Source organism: Schistocerca cancellata, chromosome 1 (assembly GCF_023864275.1).
Source record: "Schistocerca cancellata isolate TAMUIC-IGC-003103 chromosome 1, iqSchCanc2.1, whole genome shotgun sequence".
In the NCBI taxonomy this organism is placed as follows: domain Eukaryota; kingdom Metazoa; phylum Arthropoda; class Insecta; order Orthoptera; family Acrididae; genus Schistocerca; species Schistocerca cancellata.
This window is the reverse complement of record NC_064626.1, coordinates 1,254,565,343-1,254,586,154: the sequence shown is the minus strand read 5'-3', so window position 1 is coordinate 1,254,586,154 and position 20,812 is coordinate 1,254,565,343. Positions and strand designations below refer to the sequence as shown.

The 20,812-nt window shown below is 43.0% G+C and overlaps 1 protein-coding gene across 1 annotated transcript in view; it reads left to right on the top strand.

Moving 5' to 3' along the window:
• The window catches only part of LOC126143911 (Down syndrome cell adhesion molecule-like protein Dscam2), a 493,502-nt gene that overhangs the window by 459,320 nt on the left and 13,370 nt on the right, over positions 1–20,812 (top strand). Inside the window, exons 30-31 of the mRNA XM_049915460.1 lie at positions 6,438–6,555; positions 19,336–19,476. Of these exons, the coding sequence (XP_049771417.1) occupies positions 6,438–6,555; positions 19,336–19,476 (259 nt within the window). The remainder of the gene's footprint in view (positions 1–6,437; positions 6,556–19,335; positions 19,477–20,812) is intronic.

The following is a 20,812-nucleotide window of genomic DNA, read 5'->3' as shown; positions in this document are numbered from 1 at the left end:
TCTGGCAGTATCCTAGTCACCTTGTTTACCTGACAAGAACCCAGCTGTATATTCATCGACTCAAGTGGAGAGATCTATTTTAAGTGTCCCTCCCATTTGAAGACAATTATACAACAGCTCTTAAGTGTCCTTCCATGATTATCAACTTGGTCTACTTCATCAGGAGAGACATCAGAATATTTGTCCAATTTTTCCTTATTACTTACAGAATGCTGTCCTGAAGGAATGGGATGTTTTGGTTGTAATGAGCTCCATCTTTCTCATGCAGTGCTGGCATGAATGAATGTGCTTCATACTGGGCATCTACAAAAATAGAAATGACACAAATTTCACTACATACTTGTATTGTAGCCCACCATCTATGGGAAGTTATATGTACTACCTGTGATGGACCAGGAATTGCTTGATTGCTCATTTCTAAACTAATAGATGAACTGACAAAACAGAATGGCATTCACTATGTAATACCATGTTAGAGTGCTAAGGTTGACAGTAGCTGGACACAGAGCAGATGGAAGTTATGTGACTTTCCAAGTTTAGAATTGCAGAACCTGGTCAATAAAAAAGTTGTAAAAATAGCACATAATATTGGGCACCTAACGTGTGATTTGTGCTGTGTTGTTTTATAAGGGTGGAGATTATATGTGCATTTTTATGAAACTGAGCTGGATACTATATTGCCGTTATCATAGAAAGCATGAATGCATTTTGAATGTTAGGTAATTGTGCTTGATATAAAGCCAGAAGCCTTCAAAAAAAAAAAAAAATAACACACACACACACACACACACACACACACACACACACACACACACACATCTGCAGCCTCGCAGAGAACTGAAACCACACTCCGAGCAGCAGCACCAATGCATGATGTGAGTGGCGACTGGGTGGAGGTAAGAAGGAGGGATAGTATGGTGGGGGTGGTGGATAGTGATGTTTTGCAGTTTAAACGGAGGACAGGGGAGAAGGTGCGGATGGGGGATGGGCTAAGTAGCGTAAAGGAGAGAGATAAAAAGAAATTAAAAGACTGCGCGTGGCAGTGAAGTGATGGCTGTGTAGTGCTGGAATGGGAATAGGGTGGGGGCTGGATGTGTGAGGACAGTGACTAACGAAGATTGAGGCCAGGAGGGTTATGGGAACATAGGATGTACTGCAAGGAAAGTTCGCACCTACGCAATTCAGAAAAGCTGGTGTTGGTGGGAAGGATCCGTATGGCGCAGGCTGTGAAGCAGTCATTGAGACGAAGGATATCATGTCTGGCAGCGTGTTCAACAACAGGGTGGTCCACTTGTTTTTTGGCCACAGTCTGTGGTCATTCATGCGTAGACAGCTTGATGGTTGACACGCCTACATAGAATGCAGCACAGTGGTTGCAGCTTAGCTTGTAAATCATGTGACTGGTTTCACAGGTAGCCCTGCCTTTGATGGGATAGGTGATGTTAGTGACCGGACTGGAGTAGGTGGTGGTAGGAGGATGTATAGGACAGGTCTTGCATCTAGGTCTGTTACACAGGCGTGACCCATGAGGTAAGGGACTGGGAGCATGGGTTGTGTAAGGATGGACGAGTATATTGTATAGGTTCAGTGGATGGCAGAATACCATGGTAAGAGGGGGGGAGGGGGGGGGGGAAGATAGTGGGCAGGACATTTCTCATTTCAGGGCACGACGAGAGATAATCGAAACTCTGGCGGAGAATGTAATTATGTAATTCAGTTGCTCCAGTCCCGGATGGTACTGAGTTATGAGGGGAATGCTCCTCTGTAGCCAGACTGTGGGAGGTGTTGGGAGACTGGAAAGATAAGGCAAGGGAGATTTGTTTTTGTACAAGTATGGGAGGATAATTACGGTCAGTAGAGGCTTCAGTGAGACCCTCGGTATATTTTGAGAGGGGCTGCTCGTCACTGCAGATTTGACGACCATGGGTGGCTAGGCTGTACAGAAGGGACTTCTTGGTATGGAATGGGTGGCAGCTGTCGAAGTGGAGGTATTGCTGGTGGTTAGTAGGTTTGATTTGGACAGAGGTACTGATGTAACCATATCTGAGATGGAGGTCAACATCTAGGAATGTGGCTTGTGGGGTTGAGTATAACCAGGTGAAGGGAATGGGGGAGAAGTTGTTGAGGTTCTGGAGGAATGTGAATAAGGTGGTCTCACCTTCAATCCAGATAGCAAAGATGTCATCAATGAATCTGAACCAGGTGAGGGGTTTAGGATTCTGGGTTTTTATGAAGGATTCCTGTAGATGGCCCATGAATAGGTTAGCATAGGATGGTGTCATGTGGGTGCCCATAGCCGTACCACAGATTTGTGTGTAGGTAATGCCTTCAAAGTAGAAGTAATTGTGGGTGAGGATATAGTTGGTGATGGAGACTAGGAAGGAGTTTGTTGGTTTGGAATCCGTAGGGCGTCTGTAAAGGTAGTGTTCAATAGCAGTAAGGCCATGGGCATTAGGAGTGTTAATGTAGAGGGAGATGACATCAATACTGATGATCAGGGCAAAGGTAAAGGGACAGGAACTGTGGGGAGTCAGTTGAGGAAATGGTTGGTATCTTTTGTATCGGAGGATAGCTTCCAGGTAATAGGCTGAAGGTGTTGGCCTACGAGAGAAGAGATTCTCTTAGAGGGGGCACTGTAACCGGCCACAATGGGGCGTCCTGTGTTTTTGGGTTTATGGACTTTAGGAAGCATGTAGAAGGTGTGAGTGCGGGAGTGGTAGGGGTGTGCTGTTTTCCTTTGTAACTACTTTCTTTTGCATCACTGTAATCAATGTCCATCCTTCTTTCTTTGCTTTCCTGTGTTTCTCTTGCTGGCTTACGAACTGCACGTAATGCTCTACTTATGAGCCACACTGTATCAACCATCTCAGCTGCGTGCAACAGTCGGCCTCAAAACCACGCTGATTGTTGGTGCAGCATCTTATGTTCCACATTACTCCCGTCGATATAGTTAAGCCTATGCCAACAAACTGATCACTCTCCCTGTGTCAGTTCCCGTATTTTTGCGTGTTATCTCCCACACTTTTCCGCTGCCACACGATCGTGCATCTCTACCTACGAACCTCTCTCAACCCCCCACACTTTCTCTGTTCTATCCCCGTTCGCAACCCACTAAATCCATCTCATCCAGACACATCTGCCATCCCCCTTCTTTATTCTTATCTGCCCTCAAACCTGCTACCCACAGTAATATACATATATTTATCAATGATTAGTTACTTTCTACTTTGACTCTTGCGACTTCTCAACATTTTTAGCGAGTTTTCACCTTCCACTATTGTTGTCTTCCTCAGATTTCATCTCATTTTTCCCCATGTGCATTCATTTCGTCCGTTTCGTATTTTTCACACATATTTGGGTGTATTTTTGCGTAATTTTTCGGACATAATTCTATTTCCTTACGTAATTTTTCTCATTTTTTGCACCACCATGGATCCTTGCTCCTTCCATCTGTGTCAATACAGAAAAAATTCCTTATCCCTAGCCAGATCTCAGTCCCACATACTGTTTCTGCGTTGTTTACTGTTCCTGCGTTGTTGCTTGGCTCATGAAATCCCCCCTAATGGCCTTATCATCAAATTACCCATCTCTGGTTGCCACCCCTCCTTCCACAATGACCTCCACCTGTTCAGTTTCCACCAATCTTTAGTTCTCACCAACACAGTCCTGCAAAACCATATCAATCAAGCCCAATCCTCCATGCAGTACCTTCTCTCCGTCGGGAAAATTCTCCTGCTGTGTTATCCCAAATTCCTGGAACCCATAACATACATTGAAACTCTTGCCCTGCAGGAACTTGAGCAACATGCACAACGCCACCTCAAAAAGCTCTCCATGCTGCTCACTTCCTATTCCCTCCTCGGAGTACCACTTTCCACCACTACTACAATAACCTCCAAACCTCCCGCACACCCTCGCATAGCTGACAAACCCTGTATCACAGACCTACTACAATTACCCCACGCTCCTAAACTTCCTCCCACCACCACACAGAACCCAGAACTTAAACAGACCCACAACACAGTTATGAACCTTTCCTCCAGAAGCCTTAGTCTCACTGAAATATCAGTCCTTTCCAAAAGCCTCACCTTTTGCCCCACTCCCAAATTCAACCACGCAGGACTAGTTAAAGACCTCTCCTTCTCCCGCTCCCTACAGTGGAAACACTTTTTTGCCACCAACCTGACCAATCAAACTCAACCAAAGACCAATACTGAACCTTGCCTAACTCAGTTCACTCCTCTATCCAACTGTGATCCACCCCCATTGCCTCCAAACCACCCCCTGTTAATTTTAACCTTACAACCGCAGAAAGAACCACAGTCCACCATCTAAAAACTGATCTCAACCTTATAATCCTACCTGCAGACAATTGCTCCACCACCGTTGTTTTGAACTGCACGAATTACGTGGCAGAAGGGCTCCGTCAGATACTTCCACCTACAAACCATGCCACAGTGATCCCATTCCTGTAATCCAGCAGGATCTCCAGTCACTACTCAAATCCTTAGGCCCATCCCAGAACCTCTCCCCAGAGCCCATCTCTCTACTACCCCTACCACTCCCCGCACTCCCACTTTCTACATGCTTCCTAAAGTCCATAAACCCAAGAAGCCAGGACACCCCATTGTGGCCGGTTACTGTGCCCCCACTGAGAGAATCTCTGCTCTCGTAGACCAACACCTTCAACATATTACCCGGAATCTATCCTCCTATATAAAAGATACTGACCACTTCCTCAACTGACTCTCCACAGTTCCTGTCCCTTTACCATACGATACCCTGCTCGTCATTATTGATGCCACCTCCCTGTATACTAACATTCCTAATGCCCATGGCCTTACTGCTATTGAACACTACCTTTCCAGATGCCCTATGGATTCCAAACCAACAACCTCCTTCCTAGTCTCCATGACCAACTATATACTCACCCACAATTACTTCTCCTTTACCTACAAACAAATCTGTGGTATGGCTATGGGCACCCACATGGCACCATCCTATGCTAACCTATTCATGGGCCATCTACAGGAATCCTTCCTAAAAATGCAGAATCTTAAACCCCTCACCTGGTTCATATTCTTTGATGACATCTTTGCTATCTGGATTGAAATTGAGGACACCTTATTCACATTCCTCCAGAACCTCAACAACTTCTCCCCCATTCCCTTCACCTGGTCGTACTCAACCCAACAAGCCACCTTCCTAGATGTTGACCTCCACATCAGATATGGCTATATCAGTACCTCCATCCATATCAAACCTACTAACCACCAGCAATACCTCCACTCTGACAGCTGCCAACCATTCCATACCAAGAAGTCCCTTCCATGCAGCCTAGCCACCCATGGTCATCGCTTCTGTAGTCACAAGCAGTCCCTCTCAAAATACACCAAGGGTCTCACTGAAGCTTCTACTGACTGTAATTATCCTCCCATACTTGTACAAAAACAAATCTCCCATGCCTTATCTTTCCAGTCTCCCAGCACCTCCCAAAGTCCCACAGTCTTGCCACAGAGGAGCATTCCCCTCGTAACTTAGTACCATCTGGGACTGGAGCAACTGAATTACATTCCCACCAACACCAGCTTTTCTGAATTGCGCAGGTGGGAAGTTTCCTTGCAATATATCCTACGTTCCCGTAACCCTCCTGGCCTCAACCTTTGTTGGTCAGTGTCTTCACCCATCCAGCCCACTCCCTGTTCTGATTCCAGCACTACACAACCATCATTTCACCACCACACCCAGTCTTTTAATTTCTTTTGATTTCTCTCCTTTACACTACTTAGCCCCCTCCCCCCCCCCCCCTCCCCGCACCTTCTCTCCCGTCCTCCGTCTAAACTGCAACACATCAATGTCCGCCACCCCTACCATACTGTCCGTCCCTCCCCCTCCCCGCCCCAGCCTCATCCTTACCCCCACCCAGTAGCCATTGCCATCATGTACTGGTGCTACAGTGTGGTTTCAGTTCTCTGAGAATGCAGACGTGCGTGCAAGATGCGTATAGGGATTAATGGCCAAAGCTATAACTGTGTGAATCTTTTTGTTGTGCCTGTCGCAACTCAGCATCTCCACTATGTGGCGACTAGCAACTCTCTTTCTCTGATGTTATTATCTCTGTGTAATGCTGCACAGTATATGTATTACATGTAATTTGAGGTGAAATGAGAAGAACTTTAATGAAAAATTATGGCATATAATTATGGGCTGCTAGACCATTTCCAACTATCTATGTAGAGTAATATGGTTACTACACTTAATTATAAAATGAATTAAATTACAATGTTATTATCATCATAGTTTAGATGTACACATTTTATTTGCAGATTCTAATAATTATTCTGATGTCACAATAAAATATGCTTGGATTATTAGATATAAAACTGTGTTATAAACAGTATTAACAAACTCTCATTTGCTTTAAACATGTGTTATAGAAATTTATCAACTTGACTCTAGTACTGAGTCAAATGAGACTTCACCTCTTCCCCAAAGAAGGCAGATGCCCCACCAGCCTATGTGCTCTAGCAAGACAGCACTGCAGATGCACACCAGGTAGTCAAGGTTTGTTCCTACAGACTAGTTACATTCACACAACATGTTGATAGAAAAATGAAATACAAGGTTATCAGGTTTTTCTGCCATGCGTATGTTATCTGGCTTTATACTGTTGAAAAATTGGAGTTATCATATTTTCCTTTTAAAAAAGTATTGTAAGGTTATAAACATTGTTTGATTTGAAAAATATAACAAATTTTGGTAAGTTTTATCATCATGTAAATAAACCATGTTGTTAAGCATGCTTGTGCGATGGTGCTTGACTCAGAGATTACTGGGTCAAATTCTTCTGGTAGAAGAAATTTTCATCACCAATATTTGGCTAATATGTGGAGAAGAGATGACACCGCACTGTTCCTTATCAACGGATGATGCTGTAGTATACAGAGAAGTTGCAGCATTAGAAAATTGTAGCGAAATGCAGGAAGATCTGCAGCGGATAGGCACTTGGTGCAGGGAGTGGCAACTGACCCTTAACATAGACAAATGTAATGTATTGCGAATACATAGAAAGAAGGATCCTTTATTGTATGATTATATGATAGCGGAACAAACACTGGTAGCAGTTACTTCTGTAAAATATCTGGGAGTATGCGTGCGGAACGATTTGAAGTGGAATGATCATATAAAATTAATTGTTGGTAAGGCGGGTACCAGGTTGAGATTCATTGGGAGAGTCCTTAGAAAATGTAGTCCATCAACAAAGGAGGTGGCTTACAAAACACTCGTTCGACCTATACTTGAGTATTGCTCATCAGTGTGGGATCCGTACCAGATCGGGTTGACGGAGGAGATAGAGAAGATCCAAAGAAGAGCGGCGCGTTTCGTCACAGGGTTATTTGGTAACCGTGATAGCGTTACGGAGATGTTTAACAAACTCAAGTGGCAGACTCTGCAAGAGAGGCACTCTGCATCGCGGTGTAGCTTGCTCGCCAGGTTTCGAGAGGGTGCGTTTCTGGATGAGGTATCGAATATATTGCTTCCCCCTACTTATACCTCCCGAGGAGATCACGAATGTAAAATTAGAGAGATTAGAGCGCGCACAGAGGCTTTCAGACAGTCGTTCTTCCCGCGAACCATACGCGACTGGAACAGGAAAGGGAGATAATGACAGTGGCACGTAAAGTGCCCTCCGCCACACACCGTTGGGTGGCTTGCGGAGTATAAATGTAGATGTAGATGAACACAATCTGCATCAGTGCCTTGAGTGTTGCAAAAATCTCACAGGTGTCTCACGGTGTGAGGGGATGCGACACTCTTGACGTTGGGTGGAAGATCACGCTATCTCAGCTATTGCGACTGGGAAGCGGGTTAATATTCATCAAGAGAAATCTGAAGTGATTCATTTCAGATCTTCACTGAGTAATTTTCGATATACTATTTACTAAGCAAAAACGGCTCCAATATGTAGAGAGTAGGCAGATTTGCAACTACAACTGATACCCCACAATAGCTGTAGCCAACCAACCAAAACTGAACTCTCCCAGCAGTGTCTCAGTTTTGATGCTGGATGGTACTCCTCTGGAAATGGCTGCAAGTCTTTGTGGACTCTTTTGTGATTACATCCTGACCACTCCCCCTTTCAAGGTAGGGATATGGATAATGCAGTCTGAAAGACAAAATTCTGAGCTTCATAATCAAAACTAGAATGATGAGCACTTGCTTTTCAGTAAGTCTCTTCTCCTTTCTGGCTTTTCAAAACTAACAGCTGTGTAATATATATTAAAGATGAATGTCTTCTTCTTTTATTTAATTTCTCTGCTTACTGCAGCTTTAATTTTCTGTATTTTCGACATTAAAATCCACATGAATAGTGATTCAGCAATTCCTTATCCTTCTGTTGTTCATTGATTAAAATATTTCTTTCATTCCTGTATGTCAGTGAACTTTTATAACAAGCATTTATTTTGAGCAGTAGCTGAGCTTGTACTAACTAAAAGTTTTACATAACTTTACTTTCTTTCCATTTACGTTGTTATCTTGAATGTCTGTTGAAGTACTTAGGGATGTAGTATAATGAAGTCCTCCTTGGCACTCTGCATGGAATTGGTAGCTTCATGCAGTACCTGCTGTGATGTAGATATTTCTGATACAAAACACCATCCACCGCATGCCACCCTGGGAGTACCCGAAGCAAATAATAATAATAATAATAATATAAAATAAATATTTGAACATATATAGGATATTGTCTATGTATAAATAGCAGTTTTTTTTTTCTTTGGGCTATTTTTCTCCCATTTTCTTATTACTTAAACTACACTCCTGGAAATTGAAATAAGAACACCGTGAATTCATTGTCCCAGGAAGGGGAAACTTTATTGACACATTCCTGGGATCAGATACATCACATGATCACACTGACAGAACCACAGGCACATAGACACAGGCAACAGAGCATGCACAATGTCGGCACTAGTACAGTGTATATCCACCTTTCGCAGCAATGCAGGCTGCAATTCTCCCATGGAGCCGATCGTAGAGATGCTGGATGTAGTCCTGTGGAACGGCTTGCCATGTCATTTCCGCCTGGCGCCTCAGTTGGACCAGCGTTCGTGCTGGACGTGCAGACCGCGTGAGACGACGCTTCATCCAGTCCCAAACATGCTCAATGAGGGACAGATCCGGAGATCTTGCTGGCCAGGGTAGTTGACTTACACCTTCTAGAGCACGTTGGGTGGCACGGGATACATGCGGACGTGCATTGTCCTGTTGGAACAGCAAGTTCCCTTGCCGGTCTAGGAATGGTAGAACGATGGGTTCGATGACGGTTTGGATGTACCGTGCACTATTCAGTGTCCCCTCGACGATCACCAGTGGTGTACGGCCAGTGTAGGAGATCGCTCCCCACACCATGATGCCGGGTGTTGGCCCTGTGTGCCTCGGTCGTATGCAGTCCTGATTGTGGCGCTCACCTGCACGGCGCCAAACACTCATACGACCATCATTGGCACCAAGGCAGAAGCGACTCTCATCGCTGAAGACGACACGTCTCCATTCGTCCCTCCATTCACGCCTGTCGCGACACCTCTGGAGGCGGGCTGCACGATGTTGGGGCGTGAGCGGAAGACGGTGTAACGGTGTGCGGGACCGTAGCCCAGCTTCATGGAGACGGTTGCGAATGGTCCTCGCCGATACCCCAGGAGCAACAGTGTCCCTAATTTGCTGGGAAGTGGCGGTGCGGTCCCCTACGGCACTGCGTAGGATCCTACGGTCTTGGCGTGCATCCGTGCGTCGCTGCGGTCCGGTCCCAGGTCGACGGGCACGTGCACCTTCCGCCGACCACTGGCGACAACATCGATGTACTGTGGAGACCTCACGCCCCACGTGTTGAGCAATTCGGCGGTACGTCCACCCGGCCTCCCGCATGCCCACTATACACCCTCGCTCAAAGTCCGTCAACTGCACATACGGTTCACGTCCACGCTGTCGCGGCATGCTACCAGTGTTAAAGACTGCGATGGAGCTCCGTATGCCACGGCAAACTGGCTGACACTGACGGCGGCGGTGCACAAATGCTGCGCAGCTAGCGCCATTCGACGGCCAACACCGCGGTTCCTGGTGTGTCCGCTGTGCCGTGCGTGTGATCATTGCTTGTACAGCCCTCTCGCAGTGTCCGGAGCAAGTATGGTGGGTCTGACACACCGGTGTCAATGTGTTCTTTTTTCCATTTCCAGGAGTGTATAATAAAATTAGTTGTACACGCACTTGCTCATTTGTAAATGACAAGCCTACAGAAAATTTCAAATCTCTAATATTTACAAAAAAATCTCGTATTTAATTCAGCAGAATTTTGTATCCTCATAGGTTGAGAATTCAGTTCTAAGTGTGAAGTGTAGAATTGGCTATTGCTGATTTTCTTAGTAGGGCACATCCTATGACTAAAGCTCCACACTTGCTGGCGTCCTTAGTAAGGCACACCCAGCAGTGGCCTCACAGTCTTACAGTCTTTGTTTTGTAATTACCATTAAGGTTGTTTGTGCTAATGATTAGGTGATCATTTTCATTTCTTAGTCCATTTTGATCCATTAAGTAAGAGAATTCAATTTTGAGAAAGAGAAAGAACACAGACTGTACAAATTTCAATTTATAAATCACAAATGATAAACTGCCCAGTGTAAATATTGAAAATTTTCAATATAATTTGAATTTCAGTTTTTTAGCATACCCTACAGATGGGTTCATGGAAATGTTACAATTCCGTCTACATAAAGGACTTCGCATTCAGACTGTTGTGTGTGTGTGTGTGTGTGTGTGTGTGTGTGTGTGTGTGTGTGTCATGTGATTGCTATTGATTTTCAGTACCTTTATGAGGTTGTTAGATGTGCGACTGAATTAATGACAAATCATTATCATTTTAATTAATTCATATATTGATATCTTTATTTCAGTGCTCTGCATGTAGAATGTTTATTGGTGTCTAAAGGAATGAAAATAATGTAGAGTTGGTGAATATTGTTGTCAGTTTCTTGTTGGTCATATATTAGATTTAGTCACAATTTTCAATAATTGGAGGCAGGAAAGATTTAGTCTGTTGACTGACAGAGATCACCGACAGTTAAAGAGGGTCATAATGCATAATAGGCAGACATCTATCCAGACCATAACACAGGAATCCCAAATTGCATTCAGATCCAATACAAGTAGCATGACAGTTAGGCAGGAGGTGAGAAAACTTGGATTTCATGGTCGAGCACCTGCTCATAAGCCACATGTCATGCCGGCAAATGCCAAATGGCGCCTCACTTTGTGTAAGAAGCGTAAACATTGCAAGACTGAACAGTGGAAAAACACTGCGTGGAGTGGCAAATCACAGTACACAATGTGGCGATTTGTTGACAGGGTTCGGGTTTGGTGAATGCCCGGCAAACGTCATCTGCCAGCTTGTGTAGTGCCAACAGTAAATTTTGGGGGCAGTGGTGTTATGGTGTGGTCATGTTTTTCATGGAGGGGGCTTGCACCCCTTGTTGTTTTGCATGGCATTATCACAGCACAGGCCTACATTGATGTTTTAAGCACCTTCTTGCTTCCCACTGTTGGAGAGCAATTCGGGGATAGTGATTGCATCTTTCAACATGATCGAGCACCTGTTCATAATACACGGCCTATGATGGAGTGGTTACACCACAATCACATCCCTGTAATGGACTGGCATGCACAGGGTCCTGACCTGAACCCTATGCAACACTTTTGGGATGTTTTGGAACACCGACTTCATGCCAGGCCTCACCGACCGACATCGATACCTCTTCTCAATGCAGCACTCCGTTAAGAATGGGTTGCCATTCCCCAAGATACCTTCCAGCACCTGACTAAATGTATGCCTGGAAGCTTTCATCAAGGCTAAGGGTGGGCCAACACCATGTTGAATTCCAGCATTACCAATGGAGGGCACCAGGAACTTGTAAGTCATTTTCAGGCAGATGTCCGAATACTTTTGATCACATAGTGTACATTCTTAGGGTGCTTTGAAGTTAGCAGTTGTGGGATGCCCAGGATGATTTGGTTTGTGGGTCTTAAGAAGAAGTAAAATGTGTGGGGTAAGAAGTTCTATGGATTGAGGTGTTAGTCCTTGTGACGGGGCTAATGTTTTAAGGAGAGACTGTAAGTCAGTTTGTATCACAGGGACAGGATCTTGATGAAGATGCTGAATGTAGAAGTGTCAGACAGCTGACGTAGACCCTCGTTACATACTCTTGTCGCTCAAGTACCATAGTGGTAGATCCCTTGTATGCTGTGAGGATAATGACAAAGTCATCATTTTTTAGATAATGTACACATAACTGTCATGAGAACTAAGTGCCAGGAATACCTGTAGAACCTTTGGAAGCTACACACATCAAAAAAAGTTTTGCATCACCTCGGTTCCAAGAGTTCTGGAATCTGTACAGAAAACTGGAATAGAGATCAACATAAACATCATTTCTGCCCCTTTTATTGCTCATGAAAACCACACATTGCATGTTGTACCACCATACAGTGAGACCTTCAGAGTTGGAGGTCCAGACTGCTGTATACACCATTACCTCTGATACCCAGAAGCACGTCCTCTTGCATCAATACATGCCTGTATTCATTGTGACATACTATCCGCAAGTTCATCAAGGCACTGTTGGTCCAGATTGTCCTACTCCTCAATGGCGATCCGGCATAGTTCCGTCAGAGTCGTTGGTGGGTCACGTCATCCGTAAACAGCCCTTATCAGTCTATCCCAGGCATGTGCGATAGCGTTCATGTCTGGAGAACATGGTGGCCACTCTAATCAAGGGATGTCGTTATTCTGGAGGAAGTCATTCACAAGATGTGCATGATGGGGGTGCAAATTGTCATCCATGAAGACGAATACCTTGCCAATATGCTACTGACATGGTTGCACTATCGGTCAGAGGATGGCATTCACATATACAGCTATTACTGCACCTTCCATGACAACCAGCGGCATACATCGGCCCCACATAATGCCACCCCAAAACAGCAGGGAACCTCCACCTTGCTGCACTTGCTGGACAGTGTGTCTAAGGTGTTCAGCCTGACGGGGTTGCCTCCAAACATGTCTCCCAACGATTGTCTGGTTGAAGGCATATGTGACACTCATCGATGAAGAGAATGTGATGCCAATCCTGAGTGGTCCATTCGTCATATTGCTGGGCCCATCTGTATCATGCTGCATGGTGTCATGGTTGCAAAGATGGACCTCGCCAAGGACGTTGGGAGTGAAGTTGCGCATCATGAAGCCTTTTGCACACAGTTTTGGTTGTAACATGTGGTGTCACAAGGCTTAGGCCTGTCCCACCCCTCATTAAATCGACCAAGTCTTATATGAATAATTGTAAGAACAGTTATTATTATTAGGTTCTTTAAGTTTGTTTTTGGGTTTTCAGAAATACTGTGGGAAGAAAGTTTATTTATGTTGCAGATAACGTGGGAGATGTTGCCCAATGATCACCATGAAAGTTTGACGTAGCGGCAAGTGGGCAAGAAATAAAACGAATGCTGCAAACTACCGCGAGCCATGGAAGAGCCTGGGCCACAAGGGCGTCGAGCTTTCTAGGTCGTTGTTGGACAACGTCAAAGGAAGAGTTATTCTGCTTTCTCTTTGTAAATAGATCAATTGAGTCTTGAAAGGTTCATGTAAAATGTATAGGCAGGTGACACATTAGGTGGGACCCGATGCCTGTAATACTTCCACAGTTATTAAAAAGTTGTTAAATGGCAAAACCAATAGTTCATCATTTATATAGATAAAAAGTAGTAAAGATATAGAAAAGGAAGAGTTGCGGAGTCAGAACAAAAAGTGATACATTGCTCAGCAACGAAGAAGGACGTAAACAGCGGGCGTTGCGTGGTGAAAATAAATCAACTGATAAAATAGTAAGTTTTTAATTAAGCATAAAGCCACGTAACAATGCAAACACCACGTCCTGTGGCTGCACGAAAAGCATTACTCAACATGGTGGCGTTGCTGTCAGGGTTCCTCCCGAGCCATAATCCGTAGGGAGCAGTCATCCACTGCAGTAGTAGCCCTTGGGTGGCCTCAGCAAGGCATGTCATCGACAGTTCCTGTCTCTCTGTATCTTCTCCATGTCCAAACAACATCACTTTGGTTCACTCGGAGATATCTGGACACTTCCCTTGTTGAGATATGTGGTAAGCATGGCATTCATCACAACAGAAGCCACAGTGCTCCTATCTTAGTGCAGATTCTACAACTACAGCATCTTACAATGGGTCCAAATCATAGCAACTGTTTTCAGAGAGCACTACACATCAAACAACATAAAGCATCATTTTAACCCTCCATTCCAACCATGCTCCAGTGACAAAGTGGAGTACAAGATGTGGACATTTAAGCGGCAAATGTTTAAAACACTGGGAACCTCCACCACAACAACAGTGCTCACACGTTTCCAGAGCATGTACAGGACCACAGCCATCCAGCACTGCAGCTCCTCCATAGCAGAAAACCATGAATTTTCCTTATTCTTCTGGTCACAGAGCCCCTGGAAACCACAGCACACTGTGTGCTACTGCCAAGAACAGCAGTCTGGGCACACTCCTATGTAGCAGAAGAAATGTGGACACCAGCAGCAAAGGTAGAAACCCAAGGACAGCATATCGCCTTTGTCTGTTCATCGAAGGGTTTTGACTGCTGCCATATAAACCATCTCTGGTCATTCCTGCCAACCACACCATCATCACTGCCAGAAGCACACCCAGAACCAGAACACTCTCCAACGTCAGAACTGTGTAACTGCAAAGATACATCCACATCCAAGCCAACTAGTGGGAGTACCAATAGGCACAGACATGCAAAATGGAGATATCCAGACAGAACTTGGAGTCACGGCAAACAACGTTCACATCACCACAATCCAGCTCGACTCTAAATTATCCAAGCTCCATACACCAGGCTTAGCCACAGCCTATGGAATGTTTCCAGAATGAGATTTTCACTCTGCAGTATAGTGTGTGCTGATATGCTATGTCTTGGCAATATCCTTTCATCCAGGAATGCTAGTTCTGCAGGGTTCACAGAAGTTTGGAAGGTAGGAGACTAGGTACTGGCAGAATTGAAGCTGTGAGGATGAGTCGTGAGTCGTGCTTGGGTAGCTCAGTCGATATGGCACTTTCCCGTGAAAGGCAAAGGTCCTGAGTTCAAGTTTCGGTCTGGCACACAGTTTTAATCTGCCAGGAAGTTTCATATCAGCACACACTCCACTGCAGAGTGAAAATCTCATTCTGGCCTTGAATGCACCGAGCGAGGTGGCGCAGTGGGTAGACACTGGACTCGCATTCGGGAGGACGACGGTTCAATCCCGGGTCCAGCCATCCTGATTTAGGTTTTCCGTGATTTCCCTAAATCACTCCAGGCAAATGCTGGGATGGTTCCTCTAAAAGTGCACGACCGACTTCCTTCCCTAATCCGATGAGACCGATGACCACGCTGTCTGGTCTCCTTCCCCAAAACAACCAACCAACCTTGAATGCCTGCAGAATGCAAATGACCCTATAGTTGGAACTTTGTTCAGCATATTCTCTCTTGGATTCTTCCTGTTTCAAGGAAGTTGGGAAGATGTTGAGAGTCAGAGAATGGTTGAAAATATCTGTTATTTTGAGTAGCAGAGGATCGAAGAGGAAACTGATCATTTGCACTGCTATATTATCCTGTCCTGCAGCTGCCAAACAAATACATGCAATGGTCTTCCTGACTGTATTATGGCTTACCAGCTACAGGCAATATTATTTGTTTATATCAACCACTGATATTTTAAGGGAGTCATTGGTTTGTGGCCTTATGTGTTCATCGAGTAAAGATGTCTGCATGGCGAAACAGTCACTTAGATCTTCAATACGGACTAGTGGTTCAGCTGCAAATTTAGGTTTGCCTCTTCCTAGATATCGTAGATTTTTCCACAGGACAGTAGGTCTGTGAAAGTCCTCAGTTCACGAGTGGGCATACCTGATTTTTGCATTTCCCACAAATTGAATAACACTTGCATAGTTGCTTGTAGCTGAGATGGTTATCAGAAATCAGGTGCCATTTGTATGTTCTGTGTGCTGCATCTCTGACACTCATAAGATGCTTGAGGTGGTCTGTAAGCCATGATGCAGGTTTTCTCTCTACTCTTATTGTTTTTAGCAGAGTGTGTTTATCATATAGAGTATTTAGGCTCTTGGTGACATTAGTTATCTTGATTTGTGATGTCAAAATTATTTTCTGCCATTGTTCAGCAAGAAATATTGTAGATGTCAGCTATAAGTTCAGATATATTCATGTACTTAAGATCTCTAAAAGTCGTCACTTGCAGTTTGTTATTTGGACACTGTAATGATTATGTCATTAATATTACACCATGAGCAGACTAGCCAGGTGCAGAGATCCAATCCATGTTAATTACTCTATTTGAAGATTTGATTGCAAAACTTTCAATAAACGTACGATAATCAGCTGTATGGTGAGTGGGCCCAAGTGGAATTAGCATAGAATTTGAGCAGGAAGACTAGAAGAAGGGATCGTTTGGTAGGACATGTTCTGAGGCATCAAGGGATCACAAATTTAGTATTGGAGGGCAGTGTGGAGGGTAAAAATCGTAGAGGGAGACCAAGAGATGAATACACTAAGCAGATTCAGAAGGATGTAGGCTGCAGTACGTACTGGGAGATGAAGAAGCTTGCACTGGATAGAGTAGTGTGGAGAGCTGCATCAAATCAGTCTCAGGACTGAAGACCACAACAACAACATTGAGCAGGAACATAAGCACATGAATTTTGCTATGGAAGGACAGTTTTTTAGAAAATTTTTCATACCTCCTGCTTCAATTATGCGTTCATATGAAGATTCAAGACTTTCGAGTACAGATTTAAAGCTAGAGAGCTGTCCAACTTTAGATGGATTATGCATTACACAAATGGGACACTTCCTGTTGAGAGATTTAATTTCAGTGAATGTGTATTCAGGTTGTTTGTCCTTGTTTTTAGATGCAAGCACAAGTTTGGAGAAAAGATTTGTGCATATATATGCTGGCGCACTGTCCCCTCATCTATTAAATGTATCACGTCTCAGAAAAATATAATCATCAAGACTTAAAGCAGTGGAAGGAATACTCAGCTTTAGCCAAGTCTCATATAGAAGTATGATATGAAAGCTGAGGTTGTGATATATGCAGCAGACCTCAATCAGGTGGGCTGGTAAGGACTGCACATTTGCATGAGCACCTTGCAGAATGCGGGGGCAGGAGAGAAGGGGCAGCAAGGAGGTGATAATGGGCAGGTAGGTGCCAGGAAAAAGAGGCCCTGGGGGGTTGGAGGGATGGAGGCAGATAGTAGGTAGGTTCAAAGTCAGTTACGCAGGTATGTTTGTACTACTTAGTACTTGAAAGATGAAGGTGCTTGAGTTTTCCAAAGATCAATAAAATGCAGTGACAGAGTGAGATGTATATAGAACTATGAGACAATGTTAATAAAAGAGTGATTATACTGAAAATAATAATAATACAAAAGGAAACAATAAAAACAACAGATTATACCAAAAATATCAAGGAACTTATTTTTCCTTGCTTTTTCTTTCTCTAAACCCTGTTAAACGCAGTACTATTTCACAAATACAACTACAATAAGGAGCTAGACATAATTATTCAAATAGCTAACATAATGCATACCAAGAATCCCTAAGTACAAAACTGAGTTGAGGAAGTCCAGAAAAACATATAACTAAGAAATGAAAACATCACACAAATCCAGGAACCCACAAACCAATCCCCCCCCCCCCCCCCCCCCCACACACACACACACACACACACACACAAAACGACGACGACAACAACAACAACAACAATAACACTACACACCAAGGGCACAATACCAAAACTTGACAGACAAGCTGGTACACAATCAAATATGGAAATGAACTGCACATAGAATTTGGAACATCCTTAAGCTACAACAAATAAAACTAGTGTAACAAACCACACTCCTGACAAGAAAACCACCACCCTAATAGCAACAGACATGAAAATAGTAAGATTCTATAACCTTACCAAAGAACTTCTAAATCCAAATGGCAATAATACAGAAGAAACACATAATAAATTACCAAGCAAATATTAGCAACCACTCCATATTTCAACTAATAAAACATACAGTACATAAAGAACAACTTCCCTGGATACTACAAAAGTAATATAACATAAACTAGACAATGCACTCACCCTACATCACTCACCACTGTACCATTGTAGAATAATAATTTACACTCACAAACAAGCACATTTCACCCTCTGTTAAAAAAAAAAAAAAAAAAAAAAAAGAAATAAATAGCAGATGATTCCAAGTACCACCAAAACAAAACAAAAGACAAGCACACCCCACAGTATCACAACAAAGTGCATGGAATGGCGAGATGGCAGTGTACCTACATAACACAAAAATGTAAATATATATTTCATGTCAGTGAAAGTTCTATGTATAACACCATTAAGAAACAAAGAAAAATATCATGAGTTATGATAATAATTTAATACTGTTTATATTACTAAGTTAAAGCATGAGAACTGTTCATAGTCCTAGTAAACAAAATTATAAGAAAAACCATATTGTGACCACAGAAGATTCTTTAAATTAAATATAAAGGCATCTGGTATTAATAAGACTTTTTTACAGTTGCCTAACATGGTATTAACCGATATAACTTGTAAAACTGCAGCTGAAGAAAAAGAAGACATAAAATAAAGAATACAACATGCACTACTAGTTCTTGATATTAGCTTTGCTCTATTTCTGGTTTTCTCTTCAGTTGTTCGCAGGACTTCGCTTATGAGTCACGCAGTCTACACTTATCTGTTTCCTCATTGTTGCGTCTTGATTGTCCACTTTCAGCGATTTGCTGCTTAGTGGATCAGGCTGGTTGATCTACTCTCATCACGTCCTTCAGTCACTCTCAATATTCTGTCATATCTCAGTCACTATACTCCTGAAGATTGCTTTTTCTGTATCAAAAAGAGACTGAAGTAATAACAAAATAACTGGAACTATGTTTGATTTCTAGTGTGAAAAACTAAAAGTTGTATTCTTCATTATTTAATTATTCCTAATAGCTTTCCCTCTGTTAAACACTACAGTATACATGCTAAGAGATAATAAATATAAAATAATTGTACTGCAATTTCTACTCCACAAGGAAAATTCAAGCTTTGTAATTTACCAGACATCCTTTCACCTAATTTCCTATTTTCTTAATTTGTCCAGAAGATTATAAAAAAATAATAATCTCCTTTCTAGGAGAGGCTCCAGTTCTGCCGAGGACGAGAGCAGCTTCTCGAGCTATCAACTGCAGCCCCCCTGCGGATTTTCAGACAGTCGTGAATTAAGTGAAGCTGAATGTGATAGAGATGCCAGTGAACTAGATAAACTTCTTGCCAGGTATGTCGAAGTAGTTATCTACAAAAAGCTCAGGTGATATGACATCAGAATTAACAGATAAGCATCTAATATTTTTGTGGTCTGATATCTAAATAAATGACTGGTGAATGTTGCAACAGTCACAGTCATAAAAATTTGTATCATCGGTTTTAGTACATTAGTCACAATAACATATTATTCACACACAGATATATAGTATATTTATGCTGTCAATGTAATGTGAGAACTCCGTGATTGGACCTGACTAAATAACTGAAACACATTCAGGAATGAGTACATAAATCTATAGCTCATAAATATTTCTCTTGAGTTTTATGTTTGCTTTTAAGCAATTAGCCCCCTCCAAAAGGAAACATCAATTCAACACTATGCACTATGAAAGAAAGGGGGGGGGGGGAATAAGATTACACCATTGAAGCACACAAAACAACTACAGTGAACACTCCAGTACAAAAGACATAAGCCATGCATCAGGTTCATGGCAACATGTAAGATGTCTAGGAGTATAGAACTGTACATCACTCCTGAGAATTCAGTATGCAGCAATCACAATCTAAATGGCATGGCATGGAACAAACAAATGCCTAGATATGTTCCGAAGGAGTTCCCTGAGTTCAGTTTGTATGCAAGTCCACCAATTACCAGCAGGAGTTGCTAGACAACCATTACAAATTATTTAATGGGTATCATGTGAAAGGAATAAATAGGCTAGGAAAGTAGTGGTGCCCACATTCTCCAGAGAAGAGTTGTATACTCCCCACTTCATATTGCCAGGCACTGTCCTGCAGAAACATGACATGTGGAGTTTTCTGGGAGCTGGAGTAACTTGGGCTTTAAAATCTCCCTGATATAGCAGCTGGTTTTGCAACAAAAAAGGGAAAACCATGACTTAGGTTAGTCAGTCAGAAATGACACTCAGCAAAAGATCAATTATCTAACGAGTGTGTGCAAAAACTCACCCATCTTGAAAGCTGGCAACTCACTTCCTCAAAACGTCAATACTAAATGTGACAAACTGTGTATTTTCCATCAAAATATAAGGGAGCTAAGAAGTAAACTAGAACTGTTGACAATGAATATTAGTGACAGTAATACTATTGATAATGCTGATATCCTTTGTTTTACCGAACACCATGTAAAGGAGGGCTATCATATTGCCTCTCACTTTTGTAGAAACAGTGTGCAGAAGGGTGGTGTAATTATATATGTAAAAAAGAATATAATGTATTGATCTCTAGAGCTCACAAACTACTGTTTTGATCAGCATTTTGAAGCTTGTGGTATAGAAATTAGCACCAAGACCCTGTCACTCATTGTAGTAACAGTGTATAGTGTC